This window comes from Sebastes fasciatus, chromosome 8, assembly GCF_043250625.1.
Source record: "Sebastes fasciatus isolate fSebFas1 chromosome 8, fSebFas1.pri, whole genome shotgun sequence".
Taxonomy (NCBI): domain Eukaryota; kingdom Metazoa; phylum Chordata; class Actinopteri; order Perciformes; family Sebastidae; genus Sebastes; species Sebastes fasciatus.
Window position 1 is genome coordinate 30,248,782 of NC_133802.1, and position 15,221 is coordinate 30,264,002.

The 15,221-nt window shown below is 42.5% G+C and overlaps 2 protein-coding genes across 3 annotated transcripts; one reads left to right on the forward strand and one right to left on the reverse strand.

The window, feature by feature from the left end:
• Nucleotides 1–26: 26 nt before the first annotated feature.
• On the forward strand, nt 27–7,600 carry pcsk1nl (proprotein convertase subtilisin/kexin type 1 inhibitor, like). The gene is made up of 5 exons (XM_074644953.1): nt 27–179; nt 3,906–4,161; nt 5,297–5,540; nt 5,616–5,714; nt 6,442–7,600. Exons 1-5 carry the CDS (start codon nt 126–128, stop codon nt 6,821–6,823), a joined length of 1,035 nt encoding a protein of 344 aa, XP_074501054.1. The 5' UTR covers nt 27–125; the 3' UTR covers nt 6,824–7,600.
• A 2,572-nt stretch (nt 7,601–10,172) lies between these two features.
• On the reverse strand, nt 10,173–15,066 carry lhfpl4b (LHFPL tetraspan subfamily member 4b). Of its 2 annotated transcripts, none has more exons than XM_074644957.1 (7): nt 14,590–15,066; nt 13,000–13,220; nt 12,510–12,714; nt 12,342–12,421; nt 11,637–11,784; nt 10,800–10,837; nt 10,173–10,691 (listed from the first exon to the last, which is right to left on the reverse strand). In XM_074644957.1, exons 2-6 carry the CDS (start codon nt 13,216–13,218, stop codon nt 10,809–10,811), a joined length of 681 nt encoding a protein of 226 aa, XP_074501058.1. In that variant the 5' UTR covers nt 13,219–13,220; nt 14,590–15,066; the 3' UTR covers nt 10,173–10,691; nt 10,800–10,808. The 2 variants fall into 2 exon arrangements, with proteins under 2 accessions (XP_074501058.1, XP_074501059.1); XM_074644958.1 differs by lacking the exon at nt 14,590–15,066 and adding an exon at nt 13,406–13,584.
• Between the last annotated feature and the right edge of the window lie 155 nt (nt 15,067–15,221).

A 15,221-nucleotide genomic window follows, 5' to 3' on the forward strand; every position in this document is an offset into this window, starting at 1 on the left:
CTTTCCTGATCTATTCAGTATCCCCACCCCCTCTCCTTCGTCATCGCTCCTCCTCCTCCTCCTACATCCCTGTGTTTGTTGTCAGATGAGTCAGTGTGTGTCTGTGTGTGTGTTCAGTCAGTAGCATGGCGTTCCTCAGCCTCCTGCTGCTCAGCACCGCTCTGATCCACACCGCCCAGGTAAGGACGAGAGACACCCACATCACACACAGAGAGAGAGAGAGAGAGAGGACATTCACATGTGTGTTGTATGTGCTGATTTATCGATATGGTGCTGCGTCGTCACGGTAACCTGATAGTGATGCAGAATGATGTCGCTGCTGTTTATCTTCTACCTGTCTGTCAACACCGTTACATCACAGAGGGAGTGTGTGTGTGTGTGTGTGATTTATTGATCAGGTGAATCAGTGCAGAGAGAAACAGATGTGTTTGTTTGGACTTGAACAGCTATCTTTGTGAGGACCAGTTTGAGCTTTAGACCTTCAGAGTGAGGACATGTTGGCCGGTCCTCACTTTGGGACGGACCTTCATGGGCCTGTTTGAGTGTTCACACTTGGTTTTAGGAATCAGATTCAGGTTATAGGGTCAGGGTCGGGTATTTAGTTGTGGTTAGGGTAAGGGGCTAGGGAACGCGTTATGTCAATAAGTGTCCTCACAGAGATAGAAGAACAAGGTTGTGTGTGTGTGTGTGTGTGTGTGTGTGTAGGCAGCCGCTGTGACCGGAGGAACATTTCGTATCTGTCACCATAGCGACAGGAGCCGGTAACCCACGGCAACAGGGCCGTATGTTACACAGGTTACAGCAGGTCTCCTGATGGCTGCTCTGCGTGTGTGTGTGTGTTAATGTGACTTCGTTCATCTACCCGTGTGAGGACCATGTTCAGTTTCAGACACAGTGAAGACCATGTACTGTAGCTCTGATTCTTTATATAATCATAATTTGAAAGACTGCTATTTTCATTTCAGATTTAATTTAAAATAAACTTAATTAACTCAACTGTTTAATTATTATTTCTAGGGCTGTCAAAGTTAACGTGATAACGTTTTGACGCCACTAATTTCTTTAACGCATTAACGCAAATTGAAATTTTTAGGTTGTAGCGGGCTCAGTTTTAAAGCTAGAGTGAAGATACTGGTATCATATGAAACTAGAAAACCTAAGGAATCAATTTTGCGAGGAAAAACTGGCATGGCCATTTTCAAAGAGGTCCCTTGACCTCTGACCTCCAGATATGTGAATGAAAATGTGTTCTCTGGGTACCCACGAGTCTCCCCTTTACAGACATGCCCACTTCATGATAATCACATGCAGTTTTGGGGCAAGTCATAGTCAAGTCAGCACACTGACACACTGACAGCTGTTGTTGCCTGTTGGGCTGCAGTTTGCCATGTTATATAATTTGAGCATATTTTTATTTCTAAATGCAGTACCTGTGAGGGTTTCTGGACAATATCTGTCATTGTTTTGTGTTGTTAATTGATTTCCAATAATAAATATATACATACATTTTTATAAAGCAGCATATTTGCCCACTCCCCTGTTGCTAAGAGTATTAAATACTTGACAAATCTCCCTTTAATTTACATTTTGAACAGATAAATGTGTGATTAAATTGCGATTAAATATTTTAATCAATTGACCGCCCTACTAAAAATATATGTAGGTATCATATTGGCGCTACTGTGGAAACATATCTATCATAGCCAGCTGTAATTTGTACAGAAAGAGAGTGAATCAGCAGGAAGTCAGACAGAGTGATGCTCCTCAAAGGACTCATTACTTCTTCCTCCTCCTCCTCCTCCTCCTCCTCCACTGCTGTAGACTGCATCATAAATCGCTGAGATATTATGGTCATAAATCACATTGTGTGCGAGCAGCTGCTGAGTCCCACTGTTGCCGTTTATCTCTGACAAACACAAAAACACTTCAGCAGGAAATTAAACCGGATTAATTTTCTACCAGAGTGAGTCTGTAGCTCAGACATGATGAAGATCATCACAGCACAGATGATGAGTTCAAAGCCTGCAGGTTAATTAATCTGTGATTATTATTATATTCTGTAAAAGATGCACAGATGGTTATTAGGGCGGTCACGATTCTACAAATCCATGACTCTTTGAGGTCATGATTCGATTTCAATTTAAACTTTAGTTTTTCAGCACTGACGGCTTTAATTGATGCACTTTAGAGAGGTGAAGTCCCGCCCCTTCCAGTGACCACCATGGGACCTTATTTCAGAAAAAATATGAACGGTAGTCAACAGAGGGAGATAAATCATTTTTTCATCCTGTTTGAATTGCGCCATGAATCACACATATGATGTTTGTCAATTTGAAATATAATTTTTCAAGTAAAGAAAGTTGCAGTTTGTTGTAAAACTGTTGAAGAATCAGACTGTGAAAATACGTCATTAGAAAGATGACACACCCAAAAGTGTCGTAGTGACGTCTCTCTCTCTGAAGCTACGATGCCTGTGTGTTTCCTACTGGGATGAACTCACACCAGCAACGGGTCTGATCATTCTTTCTCTTCCCTTCTGATAAAAAGACCAGGAGTAGCTGGATAAAATAAATCAGGTCAGACAACCTTTCATCTGTGAGAGGAACATAACGAAGTTAGTTAGCTAGCTGGTGTTGGTGACGTATATTGTGCGAGACGACAGCTGTAGTTCACTGAGCGGTTTCACACAAAACTAAATGATACCACGACACACTGCTTCCGCCTCCCGTCTAGACTCAGTGCTGTGGATCGATAAAACGATAACTCGGTTCCCTTCGTTCATATCAAAGAGGCGTTCAAAAGAATCAAATCATTTGTCAACGTCACATCGCTAGCTGGTGTTTGAGAGTGAAAATGAGTTCAGACACTGAAGTTGACAAAATGCACGGATTCACTGAACGCCAGGGTTAATCATCACGATCAACGCTGAGTGTAGAAAACAGTCACTGTATTCGTCAACATGATTTGTGGGGTGACTCACCTCTGACTCACAGGAAGTGCAGTAAATGATGATGATGATGACGATCCTCTTCTTCTTCTTGGTCTTTTTTTGTACCTGTAGAGGATGAGTTAAAGTAAAAAAATCTTCAGATGATATCAGTCTTGTGTGTTCAGAGTCAGGACATGGTTAGCCTAGCTTGGCATAAAGACTGGAAACAGGGGGAAACAGCTAGCCTGACTCTGTTCAAGATTCAAAGACACAACTACCAGCCTCTGTGTTGTACTGGTGTTGGTTGGTACTGGGAGTGGGGACAATGGACCAGTTGGTTGGTTGGTAGTAGGAAGAATGGAGCATCTATGCAGTCAATGATTTTTCAAGACTGGCCAGTTTGTTGTCCTCCAGAACCTTCTATACCTGCTGTCACTTGCTGTCTGTGGCCAATCAGAGAGCAGCTCTGGGATTAGTGACCCAGCTGGCATCAATCTGTCCTCATCTGGAGCTAACTGGTAGTGAAAAGACAAAACATATGAATCAAGTGAAGCCTCTCAAGATGCAGAACCAGAACATACTTATTGTTTGAGGAGATGAGAAACAACAAACACTGGAACCATGGCTGTACGAAGAGAACTAGATAGAGCGTTGGAGACGGGGCCTCGTTCATTCATATGAAAGTTGCTCAGTGGCCCGTGAAGACAAAATGGCTCGACTGCTGAGCGGAAAAGTACCTGGATCTTCTTCTGCATCCATGGGGCCCATGGAGCAGGCACAGTAGCGTCCGCTCGGTCACGCTGTCGTCGTGGCTTGCTAACTCCGCCTCCCAGCCCTCGCTACAGCCTCGGTCTGGGTCTCATTCACATGAACGGAGGAAGGGAAATAACTTCTCTTCGGGGCTTCAGCTCTCTAACGCTATCTCTTTGTGCAGTACAGGTAACAAGTTTCTGTTGCTGACCTCTCTCTCTCTCAGTCTTTACCTGCAGCTCGTGGCGGAGGGCGTGGCCTGGATGTCTCAGTGGGCGGAGTCAGACGCCAGCGCAGAGACCTCCGTAACCTGCTGCCTTATGAGGACCAGATGTTGTCATATCCCGCCACTCAGGGTGTAGGCGGGGCCAATAATCTGTACTACCAACCAGGTGACTGGAGGGGGCGGGGCTTGGACCAGGCTCTGCAGCGATTGGTGGAGAGGGACCAGAGGCGGGAGCAAGAAGAGGAGCAGCGAGCAGGTTGGAGTGTTTTTATCAGTTCACACACGACCAATCCTGTCGGACTTTTACAACAAATACTAGATCATAATAGAATGTTGTATATCAACTTTATGCAAGATCAGTTTTTTGTGAAACATTGTTAATCAACTAATTGTGACTTTTTTCAACAGTTTCCAGCTTTGTTCCAGAAATATTGACTTTTTCTTGAAATTTAAATTCTATAGACCTTTTTAATGTCAGCGTCATGATGACATCACATTGTTAGCTGGAGGCAAAACAAATGAAAGACTGGAGGCTAACACTAGCAGTGGGCTAAAGTTGCACATTTAAAATCTCATCTTGCGGTGTTGTTGGGTGCCAGGATCTAGATATCACATACATTAGAGATGACAAACTGTGATTCGAGGCTCTAGCGAGCTACAATATCGGCGAAACGTTTCAGAGATGGAGAATAAATGTTGCTAATATTTTGCTATCTGTTGTTAGCAGAAGGCCGTCTCCTCCTCCTGAAGTAGTCTGCCAGCTGCGTAGGGATCGACTAATCTGGTCCCGTCGGTTAATGTTATCTTTCTCGACTAACACTCGTGATCCTGGAGAGTGAGTGACAGGACATATTGAGAGAAACTCGTATTTTCTTTAGCCATTGTTAAAAAAATTTGATTCAATTTATTTTTATATAGCGTCAATCATAACAGAAGTTATCCCGAGATGCTTTTTATATAGAGCAGGTCTTAGACCGTACTCTATAGTTTAGAGACCCAACAAGAGATCGTACCAAGAGCATTGCATTAGAATGCGCTGTGGCCAGGAAAAACTCCCCGTTCAGCAGGTAGAAACCTGGAGCAGAACCGGCTATGGGTGAGCGGCCATCTGCTGCGATCGGTTGGGTTGAGAGAGAGAGAGACGAGGAGAGAGAGAGAGAGAGAAAGAGAGACGGGGAGAGATGTACAGCAACCACAATAATAGCACAGCACCTGCAAGAACTGAGAAAAAAAAGACAATACTTGCTTGCCAGCATTAACTAACACGTTCAGAGAATTATTCTGCCTCCACTTAGCGCTACGTCATCATGGTTACTAACAGAGAAGGGGGCTATTACTATTTTCTGTTGTGTGAATAAACCATCAATAGAAAACTTGACTTAAATCCACAGCCTACCTGGCCGCTCTGCTCCGCCTACTGAGCGAGGCAGAGAGCGCGGGATTGGTCGAACCAGGTGATGTGGAGGTGGTGGAGGAAGAGGAAGATGAGGAGGACGATCAGGGGCCACCTGGGGACTTCCAGGGACCAGTCCCCGCAGACTACGATGAGACGGGGCGGGGGATGAACATGGGGAGGCCCCCGGCGGCTTGGTGGGGCCTCCTGGAGCCCCGGCTGGCTCAGGCTCTGCTGGACAGGTGAACGCCACGGGACTCAGCATTTTATCAGTAATCAAAGTTATTGATGATAACCTGTTGACCTGTGATTAACAGGATGGAGCCTCAGCTGGCTCAGACGCTGCTGGAGAGAGAGAGACAGGACAGACATCAACAGGCTGGACTGAACCGAGGAGGAGACCAGGACATGCTGAGGTGACCAAACATCCCACTGACCAATAAGATGTAGAATAATTATAATAATCAATGGACGCTGTTTAGAATGTGCAGGGCCACTGTTAGAGACACAAACATTTTTTAATTTAAAGGTCCCATATCGTGCTCATTTTCAGGTTCATACTTGTATTTTGTGTTTCTACTAGAACATGTTTACATGCTGTAATGTTCAAAAAACCCTTTATTTTCCTCATACTGTCTGTCTGAATATACCTGTATTCACCCTCTGTCTGAAACACTCCGTTTCAGTGCATTTCAACGGAATTGCGTTGCTAGGCAACAGTTTGGGTTCACTTCCTGTCAGCTGATGTTATTCACATACACTGCAACAGGAAACAAACTGGGACACATTTAGAATGTTTATGTGTAAAACTGTGTAATGGTCTAAATATTGTATATTTGTGACATCACAAATGGACAGAAATCCTGACGGCTTGTTTCAAACGCACAATTTCTGAATACGGGCTGTGTGTATTTCTCCGTATATTGAGCGTTTTGATAGTTTAACAGTAATTATAAGGCACTTAATCCTGCTTTATAATATAAAAGACATGAAAATCTCACTTTTTACAATATGGGACCTTTAAATCAAAAACATTTTGTAAAAATTACACATATATAAAACTTATGTAAGAACCATTAGGCCGTTATTATTGACGTAGAAAAACATGAGCACTAGCGTATCTGTACATCTTCTGCTCCTCAGACGTATGGTTGCTAGGTTACTGTCCACCATCGGCCCCAACAACGCCCCGGTGATCTCTGGTCGCCGTACGAGGAGGGACCTGTCCATCGCAGCAGCTGAACCCATTGGCTCCGCCCAAAGGAGAACCCGCCGTTCCCTTGACGACGTGGCTCCTCCATCGCCTAGCAACGACCCCCCTCTGCTCAGAGTGAAGAGGCTGGAGGAGGATGAGGACGAGGAGCTCCGCCCCCCCGCTATCGGGCTGCAGAGGATGAAACGCATCGATACCATGGCAACCGCCGGCGTGGAAGAACTGAATCATGGGAGTCGTAGGCGCCGGAGGAGAGAGGCCCTGAACTACGACCCCCAAATACTTATTGATCAGATTCTGGAGTACATGTAAGAGGAGAGGAGAAGAGTGGAGGAGAGAAGAGGAGGAGAAGAGAAGGAGAGGAGGAGAAGAGACGAGGAGAGAACAGAAGAGAAGGAGAGGAGGACAGGAGAGGAGAGGAGAAGGGAAGGAGGAGGGGAGAGGAGAGGGAAAGTAGAGGAGAGGGAAAGTAGAGGAGAGGAGAGGAGTAGAAGAGAAGAGGAGAGAAGAGAGGGAGAGGAGGAGAAGACAAGAACAGTAGAATAAAGGAGAGGAGAGGAAGAGGAGGAGAGGAGAGGAGAGGAGAGGAGAGGAGAGGAGAGGAGAGGAGGTGTATCTTGTCGTTGTCTTTCAGGATTTTTTGTTTCTGTATTTTTTCGTGTTTTGCTGCTTCTGGTGAAAACGTTTCTGATCAGTCGCTTGTTGTTGAAATGAGAAGAAATGAAAAGTTCATAAAATCTGTCATTTCCTGGGGGAAAGATCCACCTGTAACTTGACCCCGCCTCCAGCTGCTGGAGCAATGCTCTCTGGGAGTTGTAGTCGAACCCGCTCACTTTGATTCTCTAGAAAAAAGGTCATGTTTTAACATTTACCATTAAAACACTTTCGCACTGACTCCATCTTCCCTCCATCAGTGTGAAAACACCGACAGGTGATGGACAGTGACGGTAACCGTGGCGACGGCTCATGGGCTCTGTGATTGGTTCGTTCCTATTGTGTTCATGTATTTCCGCTTATGTGCAACAGCTCTGTCCGTCTGTCTGTGGTGAAACTATGCCACTCTGAATTAAAGTCAGTATCCACCACAAACTCCTGTCTGACGTCTACGTATTATTTATTATCATTATCAGGTTCTATACTTTAATGTTTGATGTTCTAAATAGTATTTATTATTATCATTATTATATTATCATCAGTAAACAGGTAACTTTACCTTTGCTAAGTGAGCAGGTAGATAACTCACCTGACCAAATCACGTCATCATTAAACAGGTAACTTTACCTTTACTAAGTGAGCAGGTAGATAACTCACCTGGCCAAATCACGTCATCATTAAACAGGTAACTTTACCTTTGCTAAGTGAGCAGGTAGATAACTCACCTGGCCACATCATGTCATCATTAAACAGGTGATGTTACCTGTTCAAATAACTCCATTATTAAGGAACATCACCATGTGCTCTGCCTCAGCAACGTGAAAAAAACAGCAGTCACATGACCTAAACAGGTCGATCTGCCGTATGATTGGCTGCCAACAGATGATGTCACTGTGATGTCATCCTTCAGTAATTCAGAGAAAAACTTGTGTCTGATAAAATCTATAATTTATTCATGTGAATAAAACATGAACACAAACACTGTTGGAGTCTAAAGACATGCGTGATTCATTCTGTAAACACAAACAACAACAATCTGCGTACAAACATAGAAAATTATTGTTTTTCTTTTGAGGCTGCAGGAGGCTAAACTTAGTATATGTTCATGAACACATGCCGCTGTAACCATGACAACTGGTTTTGGTCCTTGACCCCGGTGAAGTAAAGTTTTGGCACAGTTACATTTGATTTTTAAATTTAACAGATTATAGAAATGTTATAGAGAGAAAAGTTCTTCATCAGCATTAAACCTGATAACAAGCCAGGTCAAGCAACATTTTACTGGTTTTAGGGAATGTACTGGTGCAGCGACACTCTGACCAATAAAACAGGTCCTCTTTGTAGCGTCCATGTTGTTTCCACATCACAACTTAAAGCTCATGAACACACTGAAGTCGGAAGAACGACTTCCCAACTCAGGAAATGGGACCATCCGAGGATCACGTGAATGCAGCATAATTCAACAAATTCAAAAAACTTGTAAATGTGCAGATTTTGAGAAAACACAAGTTCTATACAGTTATACATGCTCTATGAAAAAAACATGTTTGTTAGTTCAAGGCAACATCATATATCATCTAATAAACAGCTGTTCAGCCTGGAAGACTCACTGAAGGGAAAAATGGCACCATCTACTTTATGGTTGTGCTTCAAAGGTCAAAGGTCATGCTGACAGGAAACTGAGGTTTTGGATAAATCATCTTGTTCTCCAGAGTCGCATGTTTCAGATCAGTTTCATCTCTGTGTTTAGCCTAGCTTAGCACAAAGACTGGAAGCTTGTTAGCTATGAAATTAATAACCAGTCAATCCTGTAGCTGACTGGAGCTACGAGTTAAATGGACCAGAAACTAACTGGATCTTAAAGGTCCCATATCGTGCTCATTTTCAGGTTCATACTTGTATTTTGTGTTTCTACTAGAACATGTTTACATGCTGCAATGTTTAAAAACCCCTTTATTTCCTCATACTGTCAGCTTGAATATGCCTGTATTTACCCTCTGTCTGAAACGCTCCGTTTTAGCGCATTTCGACAGAATTGCAACAGAATTGCGTTGCTAGGCAACAGCCTGGGTCCATGTGTACTTCTTGTCAACTGATGACGTTCACATACACTGCAACCAGGAAATAAACTGGGACACATTTAGAATGTTTACGTTTAAAATTGTGTCACGGGTCTAAAAATTGTATATTTGTGACATCACGAATGGGCAGAAATCCTGACAGCTTGTTTCAAATGCAGAGTTTCTGAATATGGGCTGTAATATAGGACTTAAGCCTGCTTTATAATAAAAAAACATGAAAATCTCACTTTTTTATAATATGGGACCTTTAAGCTAATTCTAAGATAGGGGAACCCAGAAGTTAAAGGGACCCAAAGCTAACTCCATACTAACTTCACACAGAAGCTAACTCTAAACTAACTTGACCCAGCCAACAAGATATAACATGTAAATCAGGGAGATTTGGAGTTGAAGATGTCTTTGTGCTAAGCTATAGGCTAAACAGAGATGAACCATGTGACACAAGAGGATTTAACTACAATCTCAGACGGCTTCTTTTAAGATTCAGACTTCATGTCGACATGTTTTAAATTCACAGAAGATGATTTTATAAAACATGTTGTGCTTCTGTTTGTGGCGACGTCCTCCCTCTATTTCAGTTCCTCTCCTCTTCCCTACCTCCACACTTGCATAGCTCAAAAGCAAATTACAATATTAGACAAACATCAAAATATGAAATATAACAGTTATGTCAGAAAAATGTAACAATAAGAAACAAACTTTAATAATCAGGACAAACACACTGAGAGTACAGTAACATGTCAACAGTGGTGGAAGAAGTACTCAGATCCTCTAGCTACTGCAGTAAAAGTAGTAATACTACACTGTGAAAATACTCCACTACGAGTAAAAGTCCCGCATTCAAAACCTTACTGAAGTATCTAAATATTATCTCCAGTAAAAGTATCGATGTGTCAGTTAAGTACAGAACTTGAGTAAATCAAAAGTATTTTTTTTTTATTGTTCTTATTCTTTGGGCTTTAGTTTGCTTGCTTTTATTGTCTTTTATTTGCTTCTTTGTGTCATCTGTAAAGTATTTTGGGTATGAAATGTGCTGTATAAATAAATCTGCCTTGAGTAAATGTACTTAGTTACTTTCCACCACTGCGTGACGGCACCACACTTCAAGTGCTGCTACATTTGAATGAGATGTTCTTCCAGCTGGAGATGCAGAGAGGCTCCACATCCCGAATAAAACTATAAAAGCTGATGAAGATGTGACACAGGCTCTATTCTCTAATACTCGTATTGTTATATAGATTGTTAGTTGGTTATATATATATATATAGTTATATATATATACATATGGTTATATATATAATGTTATTATAGACCTAATGTATGGAATCAGTCCAATATATCCGGTGTTCTTTTCTCCTCACCGTGTCAACATCAAGATGGAAACCAGGAGATAATGAGAGGAGATTCTTCTTCTGGCTTCTTTTTAAATTTGTGTTCTCCTCCTCCTGATGATGATGATGAAGAAGGATGGAGAGATCAGGAGGAAGAGGAGGAAAAGGATAAAACAGTTTGTGTAAAGTTTTCAAATGACAATAGAAGAAGAACAGACTTACCTGGTGACTCTATGCTGAGATCAGCAGACCTGTGGTCACTGCAGGAACACAAACACAAACACAGTCTCATTATTTACCTGTCACCCCCTACTGCTAATGCTAAGGTAACTGTATTTTAGGCTAATGCTAAGCTAACTGTAGCTGAAGCTAATTCTAAGATAATTGGATCTTAAAGGTCCCATATCGTGCTTATTTTCAGGTTCATATTTGTATTTTGTGTTTCTATTAGAACATGCTTAAATGCTGTAATGTTCAAAAAACACATTATTTTCCTTGTACTGTCTGCCTGAATATACCTGTATTTATACTCTGTCTGAAACGCTCTGTTTTAGTGCATTTCAATGGAATTGCGTTGCTAGTTCCTTGCTACTTCCTGTCAGCTGATGTTATTCACATACACTGCAACAGGAAATAAACTGGGACACATTTAGAATGTTTACGTTTAAAACCGTGTAATGATCTATATATTGTAAATTTGTGACATCACAAATGAACAGAAATCCTAATGGCTTGTTTCAAATGCACAATTTCTGAATATGGGCTGTGTGTATTTCTCCATATATTGAGTGTTTTGATAGTTTAACAGTATTTATATAGCACTTAAACCTGCTTTATAATGTAAAAGACATGAAAATCTCACTTTTTACAATATGGGACCTTTAAGCGAATGCTAAGCTAAGTGTACTTAAAAATAAAAGATAAGAGGATCTTAAGCTAACGCTAAGCTAACTGTTCCTGAAGCTAATTCTAAACGAAATGGACACAGAGGTTAACTCTAAGCTAAGTGGACCTGAAGCTAATGATAAGCTAACTATTACTGAAGTCCCCATTACTCACTGTCCTTGGCGTCTGGCGGCAGCAGGGCGTCCTGTCTGTTGGCGAGGACGAAGGCCAACGTCGCCAAGATGGCGGCGTCCAGAATGCCCAGTAGGGCCAGGATGTAGGCCCAGTGGACCGAACAGTTACCTGGAGAGAAGCTGCCCACCTGGAGAGAAGTACACCTGATAAAACACCTGGAGACAAGCACACCTGGTAATACACCTGGAGACAAGTACACCTGATCTTACACCTGGAGACAAGTACACCTGATCAAACACCTGGAGATAAGTACACCTGGTAAAACACCTGGAGACAAGTATAGCTGATCATACACCTGGAGACAAGTACACCTGATCATACACCTGGAGACAAATACACCTGATCATACACCTGGAGACAAGTACACCTGATCATACACCTGGAGACAAGTACACCTGATCATACACCTGGAGACAAGTACACCTGATCATACACCTGGAGACAAGTACCAAGATCATACACCTGGAGACAAGTACACCTGATCATACACCTGAAGACAAGTACACCTGGTCAAACACCTGGAGACAAGTACACCTGATCATACACCTGGAGACAAGTACACCTGATCATACACCTGGAGACAAGTACACCTGATCTCTTTCCTGTTGGAAGTCAATATGTTTTTATAATACATATAAAACTTTTATCTTTGAATATTTATAAATAATAATGTATAAAACTCACGGAGTCTCCACACAGAGCTCTCATCTCTGGACTCTCCCACGAGTCTGGAAACAGGAGACAAGCCAACGCCAGACAGAACCCTGAGAGACAGACAGACGGGAAATCTCACCGTTTTGACTGCAACCTTTATCACAAGGTCCAGTAGAACCAGTAGAACCAGTGACTGACCTGCAGTGAGCTGCAGCCATGCACAGATCTTGTAGACGGTGGCGGCGCTGCAGAACCTGAAGAGACAGAGACAGAGGACGCTGGTCCACACCGCCCACAGAGACACTCCCACCAACACCGCCACCGACTGGAAGGATGGCAGAGGAGACAGACTGGACAGACCGCCACGACAGTCTGGGACGGGCCAGTCCGACTCCACACACACCTGACAACACACAGGGACACACAGAGACATATGAGGACACCAAGACACACACAGGGACATACAGACACACAGGTTCACACAGGGACACACAGGGACATACGGGGACACACAGACATACAGGGACACAAAACTATTATCATTATATTTTAAATACACGTTGACATTATTTTTTACTAAATGTGATTTCAGTTGGACTTGAACGCATCCACCTGCTGCTGACTAGTTACTGTTGCTATGTTGTGATTGGACAGTCGCCGTTTGGGGGCGTGGTTTCATGTGTCTCACCTCAAACAGTCCCAGGGTGCCGCTGGGCGGGACCGGTCCCGCTCCCACGTGGCGGGTTTCTCCGGTGCCGATCCAGGACGGCTGCACCAGGACGACCACCTGGATAATTGCGAAGCAGAGCGTACAGACGGCCCAGAGGACACCAACCGCCCGGGCGCTCCGAACAAACTCCGTCTGATAGAGACGAGAGAGGTCAGCGAGGGCGGGCGACACCGACATCACTGGGAGAGAGAGAGAGAGAGAGAGAGAGAGAGAGAGAGAGAGAGAGAGAGAGGGAGAGATAGAGATTTACTTTTAACAATTAAGTATTCAACCAAAACATGTTGGAGTCCCGTTCAGACGGTTTCTGTCTGTAGAGCAGCTGTTTTAAAACCATCGACTGTATATCAGAAGTGGACGTAGTCACCGTGACGTCACCCATTGGTTTGAGGACTGCGGTTTTGAAGCCTCGAGTTCGAAATTTTGGCCGTCACTATCTTGGTTTTTGGCCGTCTCCATCTTTGATTTTTGGTCGTCTCTATCTTGGTTTTTGGCCGTCTCTATCTTGGTTTTTGAACGTCTCCATCTTTGATTTTTGGTCGTCTCAATCTTTGATTTTTGGTCGTCTCCATCTTGGTTTTTGGTCGTCTCCATCTTGGTTTTTGGCCGTCTTTATCTTGGTTTTTGAACGTCTCCATCTTCGATTTTTGGTCGTCTCCATCTTTGATTTTTGGTCGTCTCCATCTTGGTTTTTGGTCGTCTCTATCTTGGTTTTTGAACGTCACTATCTTGGTTTTTGGTCGTCTCCATCTTTGATTTTTGGTCGTCTCCATCTTTGATTTTTGGTCGTCTCCATCTTGGTTTTTGGTCGTCTCTATCTTGGTTTTTGGGCGTCTCTATCTTGGTTTTTGGGCGTCTCTATCTTGGTTTTTGGTCGTCTCTATCTTGGTTTTTGGGCGTCTCTATCTTGGTTTTGGCCCTTTAATAACATTATAATAATAAATATAAATATATATATATAAATATATATATATACATATAAATATATACTGTATATATACAGTATATATATATATACTGTATATATACTGTATGTATATAGATATATACATACAGTATAATAATAACGTTTAATATTGAGTGTTTACAACATGAGTTAACTCATAATAATTAATTAGGCTAAATAAACCACATATATAAAGATAAACTTTGTATATGTAGTTTATTCAGCCTAATTAATTATTATTATTGTAGTTTAGTTTGTTGAAGCTCAGTCACCTTTAAAGAGCTCTGCAGGACTGACAAACTCTTTAATAATATGAGTTAATGAATAGTTAATAACACAGCATAATGTCCTTCATTAATGATCAATATTTATCAACAACAGCATCAATCAGAGCGGATCAGCCAATCAGCATCAAGAGAAACATCAACACAGACAGCACCGAACCAACAGTTACATCATCATCATCATCATCGGCTCCCGGTGTTTACCAAGACAGACACGGACACGCGCACACAGCCAGACAGACAGACACCGTGATTTAAAGAGAAACAGACTGAATCTCTGAAATCTGCATCAACACGATGAGAAGAGAGAAGAAAACAAACCTGCAGCCTGCAGAGATGCACCGTCTGTTGATCTGCAGGATGAGAGGATGGAGAGACAGAGAGGATGAGGAGGAGAGAGAGGAAGAGGAGGAGGAGGAGGAGGAGGAGAGGGATGCACAGCTCTACTTACCCGGATGTGGATCTTCCTCCACCAACATTAATCTATAAATCACACTGAAACAACCCGTTATTATAAACCTGGATGAGATGGAGCTCCATCAAAGCGCCGCCTGCAGGCTGACTGATCAGCAGCTCTCTATCTGGATTACTGTGATACTACTAGTACTAGTAGTACTTTTCCAATTTTCCAGAAATAACTGCCAATAAGGCATTAAAGGTCCCATATCATGCTCATTTTCAGGTTCATACTTGTATTTTGTGTTTCTACCAGAACATGTTTACAAGAAGTAATGTTAAAAAAAAACTTTATTTTCCTCATACTGTCTGCCTGAATATGCCTGTATTTACCCTCTGTCTGAAACGCTCCGTTTTAGTGCATTTCGACGGAATTGCAACAGAATTGTGTACTTCCTGTCAGCTGATGACATTCACATACTCCGCAACCAGGAATAAACTGGGACACATTTAGAATACTTATGTTTAAAACCATGTAATGGTCTAAATATTGTATA